General features: G+C 48.0%; 1 protein-coding gene across 1 annotated transcript; it reads right to left on the bottom strand.

Moving 5' to 3' along the window:
- Positions 1-168: 168 nt before the first annotated feature.
- POU2AF1 (POU class 2 homeobox associating factor 1) lies at positions 169-15,074 on the bottom strand. Its single transcript, XM_040616107.1, has 11 exons — positions 14,953-15,074; positions 14,218-14,260; positions 13,856-14,127; positions 12,114-12,385; positions 8,795-8,900; positions 8,035-8,181; positions 5,633-5,684; positions 5,050-5,216; positions 4,598-4,714; positions 820-984; positions 169-415 (listed from the first exon to the last, which is right to left on the bottom strand). Exons 2-11 carry the CDS (start codon positions 14,219-14,221, stop codon positions 344-346), a joined length of 1,374 nt encoding a protein of 457 aa, XP_040472041.1. The 5' UTR covers positions 14,222-14,260; positions 14,953-15,074; the 3' UTR covers positions 169-343.
- Between the last annotated feature and the right edge of the window lie 8,072 nt (positions 15,075-23,146).

Genomic DNA, 23,146 nt, shown 5'->3' with positions numbered 1-23,146 from the left:
CTTTCAGCTGCCACCAAATCAAAGGCTGGCTGGACTTTGAACGTTTCCTTATTTATGTAAGAGCCATTTGCTTTGCTTGCCTCCTGGCTTGCAAGCAATGCTCGAAGTTTATTAGTATCCTTTGTTAACAAAATAAAGTTTTCAACCATTTGAAAGCTCATCTTCTGATCTCTTACACGCTGCTCGTGGTCTACAGGTTGAGACATTGAGGTGACGTTGAGAAACACCTGGTTGAAAGGCTCTAGGGGCAGGGACGTGTTGGTGGACCATCCTCACAGCTGTTCTAAGAGGCCATGTGCAATCAGCAAGTGCAGTTGAAGCCGTCCCAGGAATTGCAGGCGCCCTAGGATCTGGCATTTCGGCGACAGGAGATGAATGCAGATGCGACTTTCCCTTTCTTCAGCAAATGCCTAACCTGCCAAAAAAAATGTAGCAGTTCGTTACATACCGTCTGAAACTGTGCATGCAGACACCCCCCGCCCTTACATACATGTGTAAGTGTAACTAAATACATGTAGAAACATATCAGGGACTACAAGGAGCTCCAGGAGCCTTTCCATAGCTGTAGGCATGAAACCTGATCATTCCTTGAGATTTGCTGCCATTATGAAAGAGCTACACGGTGTTACCTCCCCAGATGTATTTGGAGTTCCACCTAACGCCTGCTTGGGGGTCCTTGATTATGGATTTATGGAAGCGGGGAACCCCCAAGCCTGCCCCACTGCAAAGTCAGATCCATGTCACTGTTCCCCTGGTAAGGACCAACGGCCGCGGGGTGCACAGATGTGTTAGGAAGCAGCAGCAATCTGGACCCTGTACCTGATCCCCAGCTTTTCCAGGAGGAGCCATGTGGATTGCCTGATCGTTGTCTAAGTTGCGGATGCTCGGGTCTGCCCCGTGCTCAAGGAGCAACTGGACGATTTCTTTCTGGTTCTTGTCAGGAGGCAATGCGGCTGCCATATGCAAAGCTGTGTTGCCATGTGCCTAATGCAGTGGAAGGAAAAGAAAATGAAGAACAAAAGAAGAGAAAACTTCTGATAAGCTGTGTCCCCTACTCAAAATTGTCCTAGAAATGGAGACCTGGGGAATGAGAGCTGAAGAAGCCTCCCTCGGTTACCTAGCAGGACGCGAGGGAGTAGCCCTGCTCTGCTTCTCCCACGTACGGCTGCTCGTGCAAGAGATTTATGGATTTTGAATTTTCTCTCTGATAGAGTGCTACCTGGGGGGCTTTGATGCTTTGGGTACAGCTAACAAATAGTGCTGCATCAGCAACATTCCTAATCACTCTGCAACCCCCTGCTGAATCGTACCCCCGTGTAAGCAGAGGCCTGATGAGTTCTTTGAAAAAGATAAAGGCAGAGGCCATGTAACACGCAAGTTCATCGAGGAGAAGCAATAGGAACTATTTCCCTGGGAAACCTTTTAAGTCAGTCTGAGGGCCACGAGCCCCATCACGCTGTGCTCCCCATCACACACGGGCTGTGCAAGGACCGGCAGCAGCAGACCCATTTGTGCTCTGCACAGCTCCACTACTCCCTTTTACAATCACTTGCAAGTTCCAGAAAGTTGTAAAGAGACGCTGACACAAGCGAGAGCCAGACCCAACAGCGCAGGGATTATAGGTGAGGCTCAAAGTGATCCCCAGGATCCCAGGCGTCATGGACTGTGCGAGTCCTCCCAAGGCACCAAACTCCCGGCATTACACCTGAGTGCTTCGGACGGTACCGAGCTGTCCCGGTGTTCCAGCCAAGCCAGGGGTCCAGCAGCCCACGACCCCCAGGGACTTTGTGTACTCTGGACCCAACAGGGCTGCAGACAGCTTGGCTCTGCAGCAGACGGAATAAATCCTGCCAGGCTCCAAACCTTCTCCTGGTTCCTTCCCAGAGCGCTGAAGGTAGCGCTTGGCTTTATTTTCATGGGGCTGCCATTAAGCAGAGTCCTGAGGTCAAGGCCCTACTTAAGCACACGTTGCCTCCAGCTTTTTCAGGAGCAGGACCGGTGCAGGAAGGACAGACAACATCTGCTGTGAAGCCGCGGGGCGGCGCAGGATGGAGCGTGCTGCAGTTGGTTGGAGAAGAGCTTGGTACCACCAGACCGTGTAGAAACCTGTGCTCCTGCCCAGTCAGGTATGACTGCTAACGGTTTGAAATGAGAAAAAAACTAATAAGCAAACGCGTGAGGGAAGGTATTTTTAGTCTGCCAGAAGCCTCATTTAGGCAGCTGTGTATTTCTTCTCTCAGAAACCACCATCGATTTGTCATGATCCTGGAATGGCTGGACACAAATTGCAATGTGTATTACTATTCCAGTTGTTAAAAGGAATACATACGATTTACTGCTGAGCCATAAGGGACACTGAAGCACAAGACAAAACAGCCAAATCTTTGCGGCTGTTCTCAGACAAGGCATTTTTTACAAGCCCTGAACAAGCAGATCCTTGTCAATTTTACTGTCCCACAGAGTCAAGGGATAGTTACAAGCTCTTTATAGGACTTCTCATTAAAATGGAAACATCTGCAGTTGTTTGCTGCATCTCCGTGGCAGGAGCACTTGATAGCTTCCAAATCCAGGGACAGGGCTAAGAACACGAGGCCATTTGCCCGCGCCTGGTCCTGAGGGCTCCCATGGACTTTAATAGGGCTTGTACAAGAAAATGGCCCAGAGCACCAACATGTGGGCTCTAGGAGTCCTTCAGCTGAAAAATACCTCAAATGCCTCAATGCCTTTCTCACTGCAAAATCCACAAGGAATTGGATTTGGAATGAGAAAACCACAGCAAGCCGTGGGTGAGCCAGGGAAGCCAAAACATGGACTCCAGCATCTCTGTTTTCTTGCCTTCTTCATACTTGGAAGAGCTAAAAAGCCAAGGTATTGGACAACCTCACCATCGTATTTCTCACTGTCCCAGACAGTGAAGACTCCAAGTGATCCTATCGCAGTAGGAAGCTCTCACAGGATTGTGATCAAGAGACAGCAGCCGACTCCCACGGACAAGCTAGCACCTGTCTAATGGGTCTTAAAAGATACAGAAAAAATGTAGTGAAAAGGCAGCAGGAAGGCCCTTCACTGTACAGAAAGGCAGAAACTCTGTTACTATCCACATACACAAAGCGTGACACGTTTCCTCCAGTCCAACAGAAATCTCTAGGGGGAAAAACCCATGAAGCTGCCCGGTATCTGCTTCCCAAGTGAGCAACTGAGTGGATAGGAAACATTCGGTTCCTTTCTGATGGACACAAGCATATGGATGCTCTGGGGAGTACAAGCAAGGCTAAGAGACTGCAGCTGCTGAAATGAAAAGCTAAAGCACTGGTTGCCTCAAAACAGAGAGCTCTAGCCTCGTCCTCCTGTCCTCCCCTGCCTCTGTCCCTCCCTGCTCAAGGGCACCCTTTTGCAGAAGCACCCGGCGTCGCCCAGCCAGCCCTGCTGAGGAGGGGCAGCCAGCCAAGCGCCCAAGCTGCGGCTGATGGTGCAGAGCGATGTCTCAGCTGAGGCACAGGAATGTCAGGATTTTTGCTTAGGAGGATGGGTGAAGCTGATGCATCTGCGAGATAGTGTCACTGCTCGGTATCTGCTCAAAGGTGAAGCACAGGGCAGCAAGGGGGTGGGTGACACAACAGCGGCGCGGGGCAGGATTCTGGTTTGCTTTGTACAACTTCGGAAGGGCTGTGCCTCCAGAAACCCCCCACGGAGCAACCAGCGTTAGCAAAACTTCAGCTCAGCGATCAGGGTTTTGCGGGGTGCCTAAAGCAGCGTCTTGAGCCCCCCGAGTCAGAGGTGGTCTGCTCACCACAGTGCTCAGCGAGGATGCTGAGCCCTTCGACAGCTGGTTTCCCCCCCAGTTCGCTGCCTGCGGTACGGGTCTGCCCCCTGGTACTGCTCCCTGCAAATATTTTGATTCTCCAGGCTCAAACGTGTGGGCAGCCATCACAACAACCAGCTTGTGCCCGGGCACAAACAGAGCCAGAAGATTTGCAAATAACATCTAAGGCAGAGAGAGTCACCACCTCTCCTAACTGAAACAGGAGCTTCGTCCTTCCCGTGAGCGGCACGTTGGGCAGGAGACACCGCCTGCCATCGATCCACCGCTGCCCTAAGCTGCCATCTCTCGGCGTTACGTTGCTGCCAACAGCAAACCACTGCACCACTGCGGATCTGTTTTCTCAGCCTTCAGCCTAATGTAATAAAATTCATGTTGCTCCTCAAGTAACCGCTTCCCATGCCCTTCCTCCTCCCTGGCTGTCTCGCTCTCTCCTTGTCGGCTCCTGCCTGCTGGGAGAGGGGCTTGTGTTTCATGACGCTGCTCAGAGCTCAAGCCAGGTACTGCTTTCCAGGTGAAGTGCCTACTTACTGGAAAATGCAGTTTCAGGTAAAAAAAAAAACCAAAAAAACCCTAGATTCACAAACTGTTGCTTTTTTCCTCCAGAAAGAGACATGCGTGGGAAGAGAATAACGGGTTTCTGCAGGACCCCGCAGGTCTCCTAACACCTCTGTCTGCACACAGCCTCCCACCACAGCACGGCTCTCACACGGCTCTCGGCACCTCCTCTGCCCGTGGGTGCACGCACAAATCCTGTCCACACGCGGCCGGACTCACCTTGTTGTTAACAAAGTCCTTGGACTTGAAAGCATTCAGCTCCAAGAAGTATCTGAGCAGGGAGATGTTCCCATCCTGGACCGTATAATGAAGAACTGTCTTGTTGCTTTTCACATCCTATTTAAAAACAGAAAAAAAACCCCAAATGAGAAATATTCTGGAGAACAACCTGAAGATATTATATAAACCCATCGGAGAAAAGTCCAGGGCAGCTCCGCAGCTGATGTGGAGCATCTCCTTCCCGTCTTACTGCCCAGTGTCTGCCTTGGGCTGCAAGAAAGCAACTCCAAAAGGCAGCGACTAACCCTGCAACCAGCCACTTGAGCGGGGAACAGCCTTGGGCCTTTGGTCCTTCCCCAGTTCCCCAGTCTGAGCACGGCACCAGCTCCAGGCAGGGCAGGGGAGCGCTCATGCGAGCGAACAGCACAGGGATAACGCAGCGGGTGCCTTACCCGGCTGTAGATGGAGGCTCCCGTCTGCACCAGGAGGTGGATGCAGGACTCCAGCTCCTCGCTCTGGTGCTGAAGATCTTTCTGCTGCTCCTCTGGCAGCGCCCGGCAGCCCCGCTCCCGGAGCAGGGCGTTGTGAGCCAGGACAGCGCAGTGCAGAGGGGTATGACCTGCAGAAACCAAGTACGGGGGGGAGATGAAGGCAATCCCAGCGAGGGTATCGATGCACCGAGAGCTGGTGGGGACAGCGCGCGCGTCCCTGTGGGTGCTGTAGAGGCACAAGCCCTCCTCTGGTTTCAAAGGTACCATAGTGGCTGACGGACACTTTATGGGGCTCTCCAGCACGTGCTTGGTCCCAACCGTGCATCAATCACCGCCGAACCATCAGCACCGTCGAACTCCGTGGCATTGAGTGCACGGCAACGACTCTCCCCCCCGGCCCCGGCAGTTTCTGAGGCCGCTCTGGCCTCCTGGCACAGCACCAGAGACCAACCAGCACCTCAACGAAACAGCCATTTTGAAATGAAATTTTTGGTTTTTTTTTTTTTTAATATCACTATAAAATATTTGTGCAAAGGGTTTTTACCTTCAAAATCTTTCATTTCTAAATCAAGGGGGAAACCTAGTGACAGTATAACCTAGGAACAACAGAGAAATGGAAGATTTTAGTTCAGCAGAATACTGTCCAAGCCAAAATCAGTCAAAACTAACAATTAAAACCAAACAAACAGATAATTATCATATAACTACAAACTAAGCCCTTATTTGACACTAGGTTTTAGAGCTGTGGATCTGTTTCCTAACGGCCATTCAGGGTTACACAAGATGATTACGTCCCTAATACCCTGAACCCCACCTAAGCACAGCACCCTGTTAGATTCTCAGCTCAGAACAGTAAAATTAAGTCATTGCCCCCAGCTCGAGCGCTAACCTCCTCGCTTGCACCCTGGATTCAGCAAAGGCACCAACAACACCAATTCATAATTTTTCGGAGTTATTCTCAGCAAGGATGAATGAAAATCTCTCCTTGACATGTACAGCCAAACTTTATTACCTAAAAGTTTGCTGACGCTGGAAAAGCCTCCGCCTGGATTTATTTACTTTCTTTTTTTAATGTGCAGCAGACGTGCAGCAGTGCGACAGGTTAAAACCAAAGTTTGTTGCAATGGCTGCAGCAGTGAGGATGCAGAGCTTGTAAATGGCAGGAAAGAGTAGTCTGGAGATGAGCATTGCTTGGATTTAGCAGAGAGTAAAATTTTCAAAACTCTTTAACTTAAGAAAATTAGAGATTCAATGTGACGCAGCCAAGTGGCTCCTTGTCTATATTATTACAGACGGTGCATTTTTTGCTCTTGATTGAATAAAGCGAGTTGTTGATATCACAGCATCTTGGCTGAGAATTTTTTGCAGAGCAGTGACTCATCCAGAACCTTGTCAGGTTAGACAAGGCGCAGGACAGAACCCTTCTGCTGAAAGCTTATCCAGGACGGTTAGGGCTTGCGCTCCCTTTTTGTAACAACAATATAATTTATACAAATCAAATATTGACAAGTAGCTCTCAGCTGCCTGGCTATTACATGTTTAATCCAGTAGAAAAAAAAAAACAACAAACCAATTAAAATAAACAAATGAATTGTAAAGCATTTCATGGCTTTGACCCCGGTGAGAAGCAAGCCTGTGTGCGTTTTCCCTTTTCATGTCAAGGGGAAAAAAATAATTAAAAAAAAAAAAACCAAAACAAAACACAAACCATCACAAGGCACTTCGGGAGGCTTTGTTGGAATCATCTGGATGTAAACCACTTTTCCCCACTGAATGAAACACCTGCTTTCCAAAGAACTCGCAACGTTACACATTAACTGCCTGCTCAAGACTTGGGGCTGGGTGTGTGCAAGGCAGAGCTTACGCACGCGGCGGGGGGGCTGCCAGCGTGCCAGGTCCCCCCTGGCACTGCCACCGCCACCTCCCCCGTCCTCGGGGCGGGGGGTGCCCTGTCCTCATATCAACTCAGCGGTGTGAAACTGTGAAGCTGCATGGCAGCCACCTACGCTCAGCCCTGGCGTGAATCAAGGCAGGCACGTTATATTAATTCCATTTTATGGCCTATAGTAAAGTGTTTAAGCGACACGTTCCAGTATGCTTATCTCTGCCATGCAATCCCTTCCAAAAATTCCCCCTTTTCTTTGTGTTTTTTTGCTCTTCAGGGCTGTTAGGGTCTGCCTGGCACACAACTTGGTGTGTAGACCCCGTCCAAAGGAAGATCCGTGAAGCAATGGGGAAGCGAAGATCTGGTCATATAAAAAATGAAAACTCTGGTATGTTCTGGCCATACAAGTGTCCAGTTTCTCTCATGCCCTGGAAAATCTTCTTGATTTTGCATAAAATCAAGAATTTTTTTTTTTTGATTTTGCATAAAATCTTCTTGGTTTTGCAAGAATTTGAAAAAATTTGAAAAATGTGCCTCATTTTGAAGGCTGTGCCTGTGTCCGCAGGGTCACAGCTGCTCTCTCTTCAGCTGGCTTGAGTTGGGACACCATTTGTTGCTCCCGCCTGGGTGACACTGGCATCAAGGGGGAGTTTCACACCGGTATTACTGCTCCTGCTCACACCCCACAGCTGCCTGCAGCCTCTGGGGACCCCCCTCCCACGCAGGCACCACGCAGCACTGGGGGCTCAAGGCAGAGCACGCCCCGTCTGCCTGGCCTGCCGTCAGCAGACTCAGAGCCAGGATCTGCAGACAGAATTCCCCTTCCCCCACCCACACGCTAAAGCTGTTTCCTCTTCGAGAGGAGCCTGAGGTTGGCTGCAAGTGTAGTCCCGGGAATAACCTGGGAAGCTGAATCCTAACACGATGGGAAAGGATGCTTTGGTCAGTCTCCATCACTTACTGACGCCTCGCCTTCTGGGACAGTTTTTAAAGGCAGCGACACTGAGGCTTTCGTGGAGGTTTATATTGCTAGCAATTAAAGCCAGAAAAGCTTTGCCTACCTGAAGGACTTGGGCATACCCATATGTTGCAGCAAGATGTAAAGCTGACTGCCCTTTGTGGTCTACAGCATTGACATCTGCTCCTGTCTGGATCAAATCATAGACAATAGCTGGCTGCCTGGCAGTGACAGCCACCAGCAGCGGAGTCTGAAAATAGCAGGACAGCAGATAAAACGTGAGCGGTTAGAAGCAGACGCCGTTGTAAAACCGTACGGGGAAAGGCAGTCTGGGCTGAACGGCATCTAGAATCCCACGGACTGGGGTGCGTAACCCGAAGGCAGCTCGCGGGCAGATTCTGAATCCCACATATTCGGACCCGTGGCGTCACCAGATGTGGGGGCATTTCCCAGCTCCTGCTGAACTCCCTCTAGTGCTCCTCAGCCCTAATTTGATGACAGCACAAGTCCAGGGGCTTTGAAATGCTGCTCATACCACCTGCAGCACTCTTAGCGTAAGCCTGCTGCTCATAAAACCCTTGGCCTCAGAGACTGCTGCCAACATACCCGTATTTTCCTGGACCAGTGTGGCCTTAGATCACTCTATGAACCATGGGCTGAAAAGAGAAAAAGCTCATTCTCACCCCACCTAATTTTAGGATCCTGCCAGAGGCACCGAAGCAAGGCACATCAGTGCCCAAGGCTTCCTTGGCAGTAACAGAGGGGCAGAGCTGGATTTTACAAGCCATCAGTTACTCTCAGTCCTGCAAAGTCCGTGCCCATCCCAAACACCGCTGCCTGCGGGAGAAAGTGGTCCGTATTACCTTTCCTCTGTGCTCCTTGGCATCGAGTCTTCGCAGCAATTTCATGCGCTCTGCAGCTGCCAATGTATACGCTCTCATACCTTTAGCTGCATAAATATGTAGAATTCTAAGACAGCAAATAAAGAGAACGATCACTGCTTGGCCATGAACCACCCTGGGAACAAACAGTTTTACAGGGTAGCATAGCCCCTTTGGTGGTTTTACACCCAGCGTTCCACAAAACCGTGCCATAAGCCCCAAAGGACTTGACCTTGGAAGCACCCACTGCCACGGAAAGGGCTTCCTACCTCAAAATAAGCGCAGGGCTCAGAGCCCTCAGCACTGCTGAGCTTTGGCACGCTGTCTCCTTTCCACTTCAGCGCTTTCTTTCAGGTGGGATTCGTGCCTGTGCTGGGAGGTATCTAAGCCCCCCCCCCAAAGCCCAGCGTGGGGGCCCGGTGTTACCGCACCGCCCGTAGGTATCACTTGTCAGGGGGTACAGCGTTGGTGGTATCTCACCATTCAGGGTAACAAACAGCCCCTTCTAAATGGTGCGTTTGCAAACAGCCTGTTAAGCTCTACTCCTTTATCAAAACGACTAGTGAGAGGTACAAAGCCCTTACCCTGTGCGGAAGACACAGAGTTGTCACAACTCGTAGCAGTTAGGGACTCGCTATCGGCCCTTAGCAGTGGGGAAACCACTTCACTGCGTCATTTGGCTTGCCTGGCTGTATGGCTGGAGGTGGAGAGAATCACACAGAGCTACTCGCCACTTCCATCCCCCCAAGCCCTATCCGCGAGGGCATGCACAGGTAGTTTTGCAATTCCCCTTTGCTCAGGAGGAGACCATCCTACAGGCAGTTGTGCCAGACTCTCCAGACAGCGACATTTGAAACCTTTTAGTCGGAAGGTGGGAGGCACTCATTTCTTTCCACAGGTAATTTTGCACCCCAAAGCCACACCTTGCAATTTCAGAAAGTAGAATCACAACTTTACGGCTAGTCTGATTGTCAGTCAAGCTCAGCATTAGCTGTGGCTGCACACCCACACATCCCCAGGGATGCACATAGAGGATAGCGGTGACTGAATGAACACCCGAACTGCGGGAGTGCTTCTGTGAGGAACGACTGCTTGAGTAAACAGAGCCTCCAGGCTGTATTTGGATCATGGAGTTCCTCCTTAATCTGCTTTAATGTGCAACACTAGCAGTAAATCTAACGGCTAATCTGTGGTTCTATCCTGCACGTAGGTTATTGAACTAATTCACTGCTAAACCGATGCTGGGTTACCCTTTTGGATAGGAAATAAAACACTCTAGGCATGTGAAAGTTACTGCAGATCTTTATTGAAAAAGATTTTGTCTTTTTCTAACCAGAACAACCCAGAAAGAAATTCTGAAACAGTTCATCATTTTTTATATTCACACAGAGAATTTACACACATTGGAGTGAAAGAAATTTTAAAAGCAATCTTAGCAACCACAGGCTTGATTCACAACTGCATTATCCCAGTTTTACCTACTGAATGTCTTTGTACTCGTAAAACTGAAGTAAGCAGCGGTGAACTAAGCTCCTTCTCATTAATTTCTTTGCTGGGTTTTTCTGCAAATGTAAGCCACTAATTTCAATGCACCTGAACTACTGCTATTTTCAAACAACTTTATGATCACTTACATGATCTATTGCTTATGTCTTCCAGATTTGTCAATATTAAATAAGAAAGTATGCTTTGAAAGTCCTCGAGACTTTCAACCTGAGCTTGCAAACCTCACTCAGGAATAAACTTGAAATATTGCCTGGGTGACAACTGGAGTGCTGGACACCAGGTAATAAAGAGTGCAATAAATTATTTTGCAGTTAGTCTTGCAAATAATAAAATCACCTAAGGATCCTGGGCTTTAGAAAGCAGAAAAACCCAGAGAAATTGTGTTCACCAGCCAAGAGTCTCTTGTTTATTAGAAAACAATAAACAGGGTTAGAAGGGGATATATCCCTGCAAATATATTTGCCTGTGGCATGGCACTCCTGAACATCAACAATAATATTTACAGTTGCATCAGAGGAAAAAGTAAAGCTACTTATTCTCCAGGAAAGAAAATCAGAAAGCTATAAAGAAATTATGTGCAGCTGTGGGCTTGGGAGACTACAGCACAGAGAAACTTTCCATTGCAGCAAGGCAAAGAGAGGTCACTAAGGCTCCTCGGCTCAGCACAACATCACCGACCCCACACTCAAATGCTACAGAACCAATGAAAGTATCGTCATCTAACAGTGATGCCATGAATTCCTTGTTAGACTGAAGTCCAGATTTTGGAAGACCCTGTCTTCTCAATGATCTCCTGATATAGGGCCCGTGTCTTGCAATCCTGACTCGGGTAAGCTGCCGGTGACTTCAGTGGGACCAGGATCTGTCCATTGGTAGAACACGCAGCATTACCAGCCAGCCACAAAAGCAGCCCACCGTCTCCAAGGCGGGTATCTCAGAGTCCAATAACATGCTGCAGCTGACAGACCATGACTCCAAACCACCATCCCACACCTACAGCGCTGCCTTCCAGTGGCAGGCAGGGTGAGATCTTCAGGTTTACACCTTTGTGGGAACTCAAACGTTTCATCTAGGCTACTTTGTGTTGCTCTGTAAGCAGGGATGTCTGACTGCACGGGTGTTCAGTTCAGCTGTGTTGGCTTTCTGCCTTCAGCCTAACGCACCTGCCTGCGCCAGCAGAACAACACTACACTGTACGTTTTCCTATTTTCCAAAGGAGCAGTGCAATTTAAGAAAGAAAAAGATCAATTTAGACCCCTAAAATGTTTTCTAGTGGCCTGGATCAGGCAGAGGTTCCTCCGTGGACAAGGCAGAGACACCCACGTAAGGCATTTCTGCTCTGGAAAGCAGTCCTGTCGAACTAGGTCTTGCCAACAGAGGCGAGTGTACCCTCACCAAACGCGACCGTTGGCCACAGCTACACTGCAGGGACGTCCACTTGAGACCATGTCCTGTGCCCGAGGGTGAAAGTCGCCTTGTGCTGATGCTGAGCGCAAGAACTACGCAGGATTGAAAGCCTGCCCGGGAGAGACGGCAGGAAATGTGACAGCAGAGAAATCTTGTGCTGGGCCCCAGGACAAAGCGAGTTTCACACAACACACAAGTCACGGTGTGCTAGAGGTGGACTCTGAAGTTGCAAGTAAAGTTCCCCGCCCCCCCCCCCCCCCCCGGGCCTGCTTCTCCTCTGTACTCAAAACTCACTGTGGTGCCAGGTGGAGTATTGAGTAGGGGAGGATCAGGCCCCAGCTGTGCAACTTAAAGCCCTTCAACAGAGAGAGCATGGTTTAAAACATACGTATCATTGTCTTCATCTTCTAGCAGCAGCTTCTCAATGGGCAGCGTGCCGATGACTCGTCTGGCATCCTCCAGCTCCTGGGGGGCTGGTTCAGGGATGGAAATCGGCAAGGGCACGAACTGTGGCCCGGGAAGCGTGGAAGAAGCTGGCTGGTACTGCAGAGTGGAGGCTGGCAGCGCAGAGAGGGGCTGTGCCCATGGGAAGTAGGTGAGAGGGGGCTGCTGATCCGTCACCTCAAGCGGGGGCACTACAGCAGGGGGGGTGCTTCGTGGCTGTTAAAATAGAAGAGAAATAAAACAATTGGCCAGGTGGAGCAGGGGGGGGAAGGACACAAAACGGTAGGCTAAGGATGCTCAGCGTCACTTTTACCATCCCTTTTCCTGTCTGGGTAAAGCAGTCGACTGCGTGTAACAGTTTTCCCACGCTGGCTCCCACGAGGGTGGTGGCTGTGGGTGTCCCAGGTGTTGCTGCCAGCACCTCACACTCACGGCAAGTTCCCTCTAGCTTTCTGTTCCCACTCCCACCCGCGCTGCAAGCCCATGAGACAGTTACACCCCATGCTGAAAACTGCCTTCTGAGACAGTCTTTTTTTTTTGCAGGTTGAACGCATGGGCGCAACTTTGCTGCCACAAGGCTGAAGGCAGCAAAAAACAAAAAAATTATTCTGGCCTCTGCGACAGTCCATCCTGACCTGTCCTGGCAGCTGAGGCAGAGCAGTGGGTGGAATGAGAGCTCTTCCTCACCAGGGAAGGGCGCAGGATGCTGGCACGGGCCTTTGCTGATTTGGTGTGCCAGTTCCAGCAGCTGAACTGAAACATTAATAGGAAAATCTGAGTTTCATTGAAACACAATTCTGTGCCCTTCTCCTCTAAGGAAGAACAAATCACCTTGGGTCAGCCGAACAGATTTTGTCCAGCCTGAAACCAAATATTCTGCTATGTTTATGTGCTATTTTGGCCTTGCTTTTTTTCTATCTTCAAATAGCAATTTTTGAGACATTTATTGCCAAGTCATTCCCCCTGCTTCACCTCGTGGATGTGCTTCCTGGAACCCCATTTACCTTTTTTTTTTCTTTCTTTTTTTTTTTTTTTTTTTTTTTAAAGTTTGGAATTAAATAGTGGTGAATCCCATGGATACTGCTGGGATCTCTGGTGGGACTGTGTTCTAAGTACTTGTCCAGCAGCATTTATTGACTATAATGTGCATCTACTCAGTGAACGACTTTAATTCCGCTTCCTCAGGTATTGCAAATCCCAGCTGAAGAACAGCTCCTGAGGTTGGAAGTGTCAACAACAGCAAATGTAAAATTCCCCATCATTATCCCTGAGCTGCAAGCAGTATTCTCCTGCTGTAAATAACTGTTCATAGACTTGAACAAACTCAGGGCAATGGCAGCTCTGCTGCTGACTCGAGGAGAGATGACTCATTTCCCAGGACAACAGCAAAGAACAGCGGATGTGTTAATGACACTGAGAGTCCTGAGGAGCGCAGAGAGCTGGGGAAATGGCAGTGAAGGTGCCTGATTTCAGTGCAACCACCACTTCTTGTCCTGCTCAAACCATACGAATGGCCGGCACAGTGCAGACAGGGCCAGTGCTAGAAGAACTATGGGGCACAGCCGTAAAGAAACACAGCATTACAGTAATTAGATACGTTATACTAATTATAGCCAGCAATCCCCGTGGCTCTTGCTCAAAGGTAGGAAATTTGCTATCATTTACACTGAGGTATTTCTGACTTACTGCAAAATTGGTGATGAGTGGCTGAGAAGTGTAAGTCAGAACAGATGAAGGTCCAACCAGCGTGTAACTGGGACACACAGGCTGGACATACATATCTGCTGTGTACGGACAGCTGACCGCTTCGTGGGACACGTAATCAGGGTAAGTGGTCCACTGAGTTAAAGGCTGTAAGGATGTAGGAGAAGCCTGGGAGATCCAGCCCGAACAGAGTGCTCCTTCATCTGCGACAGACAAGGCAGGGGCGGCAACATCCATGTCAATGCAAGGCTGGCCTAAAAAACAGGAGAGGATTAAACCCCAGTTCAGCGTAGCCTTCCCTGCAGCGGGGCCGACAAACGCTTAGGAAGTCAGGGAAACATTACCCATCGGTGAATAGGAAGGAAGTGGCTGATGAGGCAAAACAACCTAGAAGAGAGAAGAAAAATATCCATAGATTAAGGCCATAAGCATCAAACTCAGTCCCCTCCGAGAAGCTATTACATATTCGCTAATTAGCATATTATTATATATTATTATTAGCTATTAGCAGCTGATTACCAGCTGCTACTTCAGTGTCAGTGCCCAAAGGTTCCCACCTGCCTCCTGGGAAGGCCCCAGAGAGCTGACCCTGGCAGCCAGCACACATGTCCCCAAAGTCCATACGTCCCTTCAGCTCGAGGGGACCTTAAAAACTATTTAAACCTTGTGATGCAGGGGGAGTTCCTCTCCCAGTCACTGTGCTTCCTCCTGGGAGGGCAGGTAGGGGTAGGCTGAAACTAGGAAGCGGACAGGCAAGGATGGCTCCGGCTGATTTTTGGTGCTCTTGAACAAGCTGCTTGGCTTCTGAGCCACCTTCTGTTCCTGGGAGTTAGATCCTGCCCAGGGCAAAGCGCTTGCACCCTTCCATCAAGCTAACGGTGACCGAAGGTGCCCAGCACCCTAAAGGCGCTCCACCTTTCACAGTATCTCCAAGTAACGAGGCTGTATTGCCTTGAGAATGCTTTAGAAATGCAAGGATTTCTCTCTCATTGCCAAAGTATCGCCAGCTGGTGCCAGGGCTGGTCAATCATTTAGCTACCGAGGAAGAATTTTCTGCCTGTGTTTGTTTTTTCTCCTACCGTTGCAGCTGCCGTTGCACTGGCACTATGAACATTTCCCCGTTTCCTTTTCAATAGCTCCTTCACCGGCTCTTTGACACGGACCCCTTGATAAGGGCGAGGCTGCGGCTGCTGTTCTGGAGCAGAAGCTGAGAAAAAAAAAAAAAAAAATAATTGCAGGTGACATTTATTTTCCTTTCCTGCCATTTGCACAGAGCCAAATTCCTCATGGCAGCCTGCTTATCTGCGGGCTGGACTAGTCAGCTTGGCTACAGTCCGGACTCATAAACATTTTCTTCCTTAGCTACTAAAGTCTTTCGACCCCTGTGTGACGTCAGACGGCACTGGCTCACTTTGCTGCTTGGATGCTGCGACCACACGGATGATGAGGACAAACCTAACCTGAAATAAGTATGCTTGCAATTTCCCTCCAGCTGTTAAATCGCTGCAGCAATACCCAGAAATTCAGCCTCGGAGGGTTTTGTTTTGTTTTGTTTTTTTTTGCAAAAAAGCATTCATCCATAATTCACAGCCCAGGAGCTGGTGCAAGCCTGGCAGCTGGGATGGTCTGGGAGCCGGAGCTGGCAGCTTCCCTGTCCTGCTGGCAGGTGATTTTACGGTGTGCAGAAGCCGTGTTCTATCAGCACAGGGTGTATCCACAGACACGTTCTGTTGAATAGGTAGAGCATATTGCTCTGGCTGTTGGTGAAAGCCGGGGGGCCGCAGAACAAGGCAAGGGGGTTGCTGCGGATGCGCAGGGGATAATACCCCGTTCCCCAAAACAATGCCTATCAACAGACCTCCCCTCCCCACCGGGGCGGTTCATACAGGTAAAAAGCATAGCAGTGGTGAGCCACACACTCCGAAAAGGAGGTGGAAAAGGCCTCCTCTCTTCAAAACTTACCAACCAGGTAGACAAAAAACAACAATAGAGAGAGGGAACAAAGCTGGTTTTGCTCAAACTGCCTCTACACTTACTGTTTCATTCTGCTGCGTTCAGTGAGGCTTCGGTGTGTCGATCGTGATGTTCTACTTTTTTTCCCCTTTTTCCTTAACCCTTGAACCTGAAATTCTATTTCCTTGAGGATTCTGACAAAAACAGTGTGTTTATTTTATTCCTCATTCCTCCTGACTTCACCTGCGTGCATCTGCTTTATGTTGCTTCAGTGCCACTGATCCACAGTGCAGCGACTTACACCTCTCTGCAGGACAAATCAGACTGAGTATATCCAACAGGCGCATAACACAGATTGCTTAGTAGATATCTAGCCCATAACGTCACATAATTGCTGGCCAGGTAGACACATAAAAAATAAGTAGAGATTAGATATTCAAGAGAAATATATGATATTCTGTCCGTAGATGCAAGCTATCAACGCAACCCAAATTAGAACAGCATCCTCATTTGGAAAGCCGCTTAATTCATCACTAATCCGGCACGCAGACCTCGCAGCTTTGCGAACAGGCAGGTATACTTCAGTGCCATCCTTGACCAGAGTCACGTTTCTGTTCCAAACTGAGCTTTGCTCATAGACCGGCAGGGAGTTTTCTAATGTGGCGAGCTGCGATGTGACACGGCTTCGCAGATGGTTGTATTGACAACACATCTCAGAGCTTACATTCATAAACTCCGATCCATTCTGAAAAGTAAACCTTACAGCTACAAGGGCCTGTGGCAATGCCTTGGGACGAGCGAAAGGAGAGGAAGCAGGGTTCTTCATAAACTGGTATTATCAGCCCATATTTTATGCGAAGTATTTGGAGGCAACTGATAGCAGAAGGAAGCCGTAGGGTATCAAAGCTCAGGGAGGCCGATATTTGTAAAGCCGCTGATAGCAGTAGTGGCTACCTGCCCCTTTTTACTGCACTCTGATGTGTAAATATGCTAATTGATCCATTTCCATTTCTAAAGATCGCAGCTGGCCTTTGGTTTTATGAAGCACAGGTGGATATCCAGCTCAAATCTTAAACTATTCTACCCAGGAAACATTTACTCAGATTTACTCTCACATCACAGAACAAGATGAATCATTTTACTTCCATCATCTCTCCCTGGGGAGAAAAACTTGGAGGTGTCAGTGGATGAGAAGCTCAACATGACCCAGCAACGTGTGCTTGCATCCCAGCAAGCCACCTGGGCTGCACCCAAGGCCAGCAGGGCAAGGGAGGGGGGTCTCCCCCTCTGCTCCACTCTTGTGAGACCCACCTGCAGGGCTGTGTCCACCTCTGGGGCCCTCAGCATAAGGAGGACATGGATCTGTTGGAGTACGTCCAGAGGAGGGCTGTGAAGATGGCCAGAGGGCTGGAGCCCCTCTTCTGTGAAGCCGGGCTGAGAGCGGGGGGTGCTCAGCCTGGAGAAGGGCAGGCTCCGGGGAGACCTTAGAGCACCTTCCAGCACCCAAAGGGGCCACCAGAAAGCTGGAGAGGGGCTTCTTACAGGGGCGTGTAGCGACAGGACAAGGGGGAATGGCTTTCAACTGAAAGAGGGTAGATTTTGATTAGATATGAGGAAGAAATTCTTCACTGTGAGGGTGGTGAGATGCTGGCCCAGGCTGCCCAGAGCAGCTGGGGATGCCCCGTCCATGGAAGACCAGGCTGGACGGGGCTGGGAGCAACCTGGGCTGGTGGGACGGGTCCCTGCCCCTGGCAGGGGGGTGGGACTGGGTGGTCTTTAAGGTCCCTTCCAACCCAAACCATTCTCTGAATCTGTGATCCCTCCCAGCTACATGCAATTGTATGTGCACGAGATGTTTCTGTTTGCACCCTTCCAGGGGGAGAAAACCTGAGTCTAAATACAGACATTGTACGTCAGCCTCAAAAAATGCTTAACAGAATAAACATTTCTGCTTTAATTTCTTCTAAAAAATGAAATACTTCTTTCCCTTCAACTTTGCTCTACCATTAACTCTTTCTGACTCACTACATACCATTTAATCATGAAATCTTGATTGACCATTATAAATATTGTGGTATTTATACACTACATTTATGCATTGAACTGTCATCTTTGTTACCTTTATGCATATTGGGAAAATACTTTAAAGTAGTAGCTGAAGGAAAGATGATTTTTCAGCCTTTGCCTGATCTACCTTTGCTTTCTGTGGACATTCCTTCTGGGATTTTACATTGGGTTACTTGCATTCTCATGAATCCTGCGGCTTTGGAAATGCAGTTAACCAAGAGAATTAAGGTCACTTTAATTCTGCATGCAAGCGTTTGCAAGGGCTTTCAATGCAGTTCACATTTTGCTTTTTAAATTTAATTGGTATTAATTCATCTGGGCGCAAACAGATAAAAAAAAAACAAAAACAGGCAGTGCTAGAAAGTGCTGTGGTATGAGCTGTACTGGGAGCTCTGAAAAGGAGCTGAATACTAGACAGGAGGTCTGAAAAAAAGACCATCATAAAAGTGCTTTCTTGGGCTTATAGGGAGTTTATTTACATTTGGAAATTGTTTATTTGCACTTCACTGAAAAGCTCTTCAGATTCAGACCCTGGGGGTGTTCTTCATGCTACATGAGAAACCAAAGCTCCGCTGTAGATCTCCTGATCACAGAACCATTCCTCTTGTGCAGGATCTTATCCCTGAGTCGTCTCACCGATTTCAAAGGGCCTCCTTGCAGAATTGGGGTGGGGAAGGATGGCAGTTTCTGGCTCCAGGTTTGGGGGATGGGAAAGAAGAAATTTACAGTAAAAGCTGACAAATATACCTATTCAGAGTTTCCGGTGTAAGCAGAGTAACCAAAAAAAAAAAAAAAAAAAAAAAAAAAAAGAAAAAGAAAAAAAAAGAAAAAACCCCCCAAGTCTGCAGAACATATTTCGGTTCCCCCAAGCTGACCTCCAGAAATAAAAATAATGTTAGCGCAGCTGCTTTTCCACTGTTCAAGTGTGTACCAGCTCTGAGCATTAGAGATGAACCACAGCAAAATGACTTTTGGCTTGACAGTACAACTCCTCATAAACCAAAGAAATACGATCGCTTAAAAATAAAAGCATTTTGAGAAATAATGACAATTAAAATATCCTTGTAAAGGAAGTACCTGGATTTGGTAGTCCCCAACTCCTTATACCAAAGCTGTCTTCATAAACTATGAAGCCTGCCTTGGGCCAAGTTTCAATTACATTTTATTTAAGTCATGAGCTGCAAATGCTCCTATTCCATTCAGATAAAAAGGAAGAGCAGTGTTTGTGTGCTCCAGTCGTCAAGTGCCCGCTGTGTTCTACCTTGTCTCATACGACCCAAGGACCACAGAACAGCCATATGCTGCTCTTCCATAGGCACCGGATCTCGACTTGCAACTGCTCGCTGAAGTTGGAGCAGCGTGAAGCATCAGAAGTCAAGAAAGAAGGAATCTAATCCAACCAGCAGAAAGCTCTGCAATGGTTTCTACATCTAAATACATTTTAGCTCATTGCAATGCTTTTGTCAGGCTGCCTGACAAATCCATGGGGTGTGTATATGCTCAGGTTCCTTTCATCAATGTTATCACCTACTGTATTTGTGGAATGCCGACAAAAGCCTAGCACTAGCCTCGAAGACTTCTGAGTAATCTTTCAAAGTGGCTGGATAACACAACAGCTAATGGAAAGGTACCAAATGCAGCAGTCCCACTAGCTCCGAGTACCAAGTGACAACAGAAGACAGCCCACAGTGATGTCTGGCTCCAGACCGCTCTGCATCTCAGCCTGAAAGCACCCAAAGGGCACAGGCAAGGCTGAAGGTTGCCAGTCTCAGCGGACTCTGGATGAAGATTTGACAAACTCCATCACTGCTGTTGTTAGGGTCAACACACTCATCCCTCTGCGCTGGTTACCCCTCTGCCAATTAGTTTGCACCTCGGAAAAAAAATACATTTTCCTGCCGAGTGAGTCCAAGTTGTGCTGCACATGGCCAAGGGGGATCTTGCTCTCTGCATTTGGGGTGCAGCTCCAACCCAGAGCTTCGGGCACGTGCCTCGCAAGACCCCTTGCCCAAAGCCAGCAAGACACTAAGCAGGCTAATGTGTTGGGTGGAAATCTTAAAACCCCTGGCCTTCCGTTGTTTGTGCTCACCTAACTGAGAGATGTCCGCAGCACCCCGTGCAGCAGTCAACAGCATCCCATTTTGGCGTGATACTCGTCATCCCCAGATTTTTGCCAGTACAGTATCTATACACACATACAGGTTTTTTTAAAGATACCCGCTTCTTAATAACATCCATGAAATGCTGGCTGAAGTAAAAGGTCAGACAGGGAAAGCATTCCAAGACACTGCCAAACATGTGAACCAAGCAACTTCAAAACGCATCTTCCTCTACGTTTTTATTTAACCATTGCTGAAATTGGAGGGAAGATAATGGCAAAACAGCTGTTGGAAGACTGCAAGTATTGAAGCGTGACAAGTTTCAGATCACTAAACTTCTTATTAGCACCACTGGCCTTCACAGACACATGACCTGCAGATCAGTTTAAACCTTCATCCTTTCAAACAAGTCAGAACGATTTCCCATCGGGCAATATTCAGTTTGAAATTCACAGCTAATCTGTCAGGGTCTGCCTGACTACCTGCCTGCAACAGCAAACGACACGCTTGTCACTGCTTCAAAAGATTTACTGTTTCTTTGCTCACACACCAACATGTGATAAGCTTATCAATTGATCAGCATTAACAGTGTAAATATTTTTCTCTTTTCTTTCACCTCCAGGATAATAAAAAATTGAAAAGAAACAAGTACAAACCTTTTTCTTCTTTGTAGTAACACCAAAAAGCAAACAGTAACTCTTGAATAACAAAAAAATAATTTAGATTTCAATTAATGAACTAGTGAGTTTCTGGCTTGGATATTGAAGTCCAATTTACATTAGGCAGCTGCTGACATTTTTATTGTACACATTGAACTTTGGCTAACAAAAAGAAAAATGTGGCTTGGCTTTGCATACCCAACTTGGATGCTTAGACTCTAATCAAAACCTCTTTACGATGAGATATCAGTGCCCATTTTGCAAGGAACTAAACATTTCATCATGATTTGTCTGTATTTTACATTGACTTCAGATACAGAACCCTTCCAAAAATATTTTTGTAAAAGTATTAAAGCCAGTAATATTATTTTGGGTATGTTGCTGCTATAGAAAATGGATTATGTGATCAGAGCTGACATCAGAACGAAACCAGCTGCTTTTGTGATATTGATAACGTTCCACAGTACATCATGGATCGCACTTTGATGAAATGTAGCCCTTAACAGCTAGGCAGGCAATCCTTTGCCTGGGGATGATTGAACCAGGTCCCCTTGTATTTACACCCAGCCTACCTCACCGTTCGTAGCAGGGGACCAGCAAGGAAAGACAAAGCGATCTAAGCCAATCCTCAGCTCTGCCAGGAACCCTGCACAAAGTTGAGGGGTCACCCATTTGGTAGATCTCCAAAACTATTTGGCCGTCCAAAGATAAGTGCTTTAATACAACTGTCAAAAGCACTTTTCAGTGGTTTTAGAAATGCCTGCAAAGGAGGATCCGCACTCCTTAGGTGGGCAGATCCCCCTTCAAAACTCAGAACATTACAAATCTATACAACCAGGAGAAAAACTGCCCTTACTCCTTTTGGCTTTCTTGTGTTTGTACTGCTCTTAGGACCACAACCCGCCAGTCCTCACAGGAGTATTTAGGTGGTGCTGGACAGGCAACCCAGCCGCAGCTATTCCCATGGGAACAGCCAGAGCCGGGATGCTTCGGCTCTGACCGCACCACCAGTACCCATTTACACCAGGTGGTAAATGGTGTAACATTTATTGAGGTCTCTGTGCTCCCTCCAGCACAGCCATCCAGCTGAGAGGCTTGAAGTGCATTGCAGAATGAGGTTTCCCTGTTCACGGCCAGAGATGATGATTCCTGTCCTTACTTGCTGGCTTATTGCACAGTTTCCCTCAATATGTTACTAAGAGTGAAAAAACACCAGAGTGATCTTTCTTTGTCTCTGCTTTGTGGTAAGTGCAGGGCAGGGAAACAAAGCACTGAAATCCATTTAACTGTCCAAGATCCCAGATGTAACACGACAGGGAGTCACTCAGGAGAAAGGCTCCTCGTTCCAACTTCAACCCTAGCCCTCAGCATCCTCCAGGCTGTGCCGCTTTTTTGACTGATCCGACTGCTCTGTCAAAAGCGAAACACTCTGAAGCAACCCATCTGCAACTCATGCCCTTGGAAACGAAAAATGAGTTATTTCTACCAAGATCCATCTGAGCGAGCTGCGTTGGTGGTAACAGGCTTGGGTGCCCAGTGAGAACCGGGTCGCTGGTCCCTGGCCCAAACTGGCTAATACAGACCTGAGTAATGCATCCTCCGCCTGGTCGTGAGAATTAATAACCTGCCATACTGCGATCAGACACAACGTCACGTGTACAGCGTTGCCCAAAAGATCATGAGACAACTCAGAAAATGTTTATCCACATTCCATTTGGCTATTGCTTGCTTCAATAGCCTTTCCATCTGCAACGGTATGCCTCAAGGCCCCAGATTTGCATGTCAAGGTGCATTTGAAGGACTGAACACGCAGCACTTGTGCATCTCACACATCCCAAATCTCCTTTGAAGTGTTACCAGCATTTCTGGTATTATTTTCTATACTTTTTGTCACACTGCGGGTGGGTATTTCAATAAAGATTTCATAAAATGCGAAGTACTAAGCAAACATCTGGGCATAGAATCTGCTCTACAATAAACAGAACAACTCAGAGCATGAGCAAAAGGGCTGAGTGATGGTTCATTGCTCAGCATAAGGAAATGAACTTAGGAGGGTTCTGAGCATAATTACATCAATACACTAAATATTTCACTTGCTTACTAACAACTCGGTACAGCATTTGACTAGGTCTCCTTCTGCTCTCTTACATAGCACTCTAATTACCAAAGTCAGTAAAACATATTAGTTGGACAGTAGTATATTTCAGAATTATGCACAGTATCTTTATTTTTAGGTGTTTACCTGCAGTTGGGAGATTGCCAGGAAACAAATCAGCCTTAGATTCTGGCAGATCCATGTGCCCTTGTACCCTGCGTGTGCCGTTCTTGGGGCTATGGTATGGTTTTGGCTATTGTCCTTTTAAAAAAGGTCTCCATCACACCTCGGGATGATCTACGGGAGGGGCAGCCAGGAGACCACTGTGCACACTCCACATTCTGTTCTGACGGAAGGTGTTGCAAATTGGCAAACAAAATACTAACTTTCTATTTTTCCA

This window comes from Falco naumanni, chromosome 16 (assembly GCF_017639655.2).
Source record: "Falco naumanni isolate bFalNau1 chromosome 16, bFalNau1.pat, whole genome shotgun sequence".
Classification (NCBI taxonomy): Eukaryota; Metazoa; Chordata; class Aves; order Falconiformes; family Falconidae; genus Falco; species Falco naumanni.
This window is presented reverse-complemented; position numbering and strand designations above follow the sequence as displayed.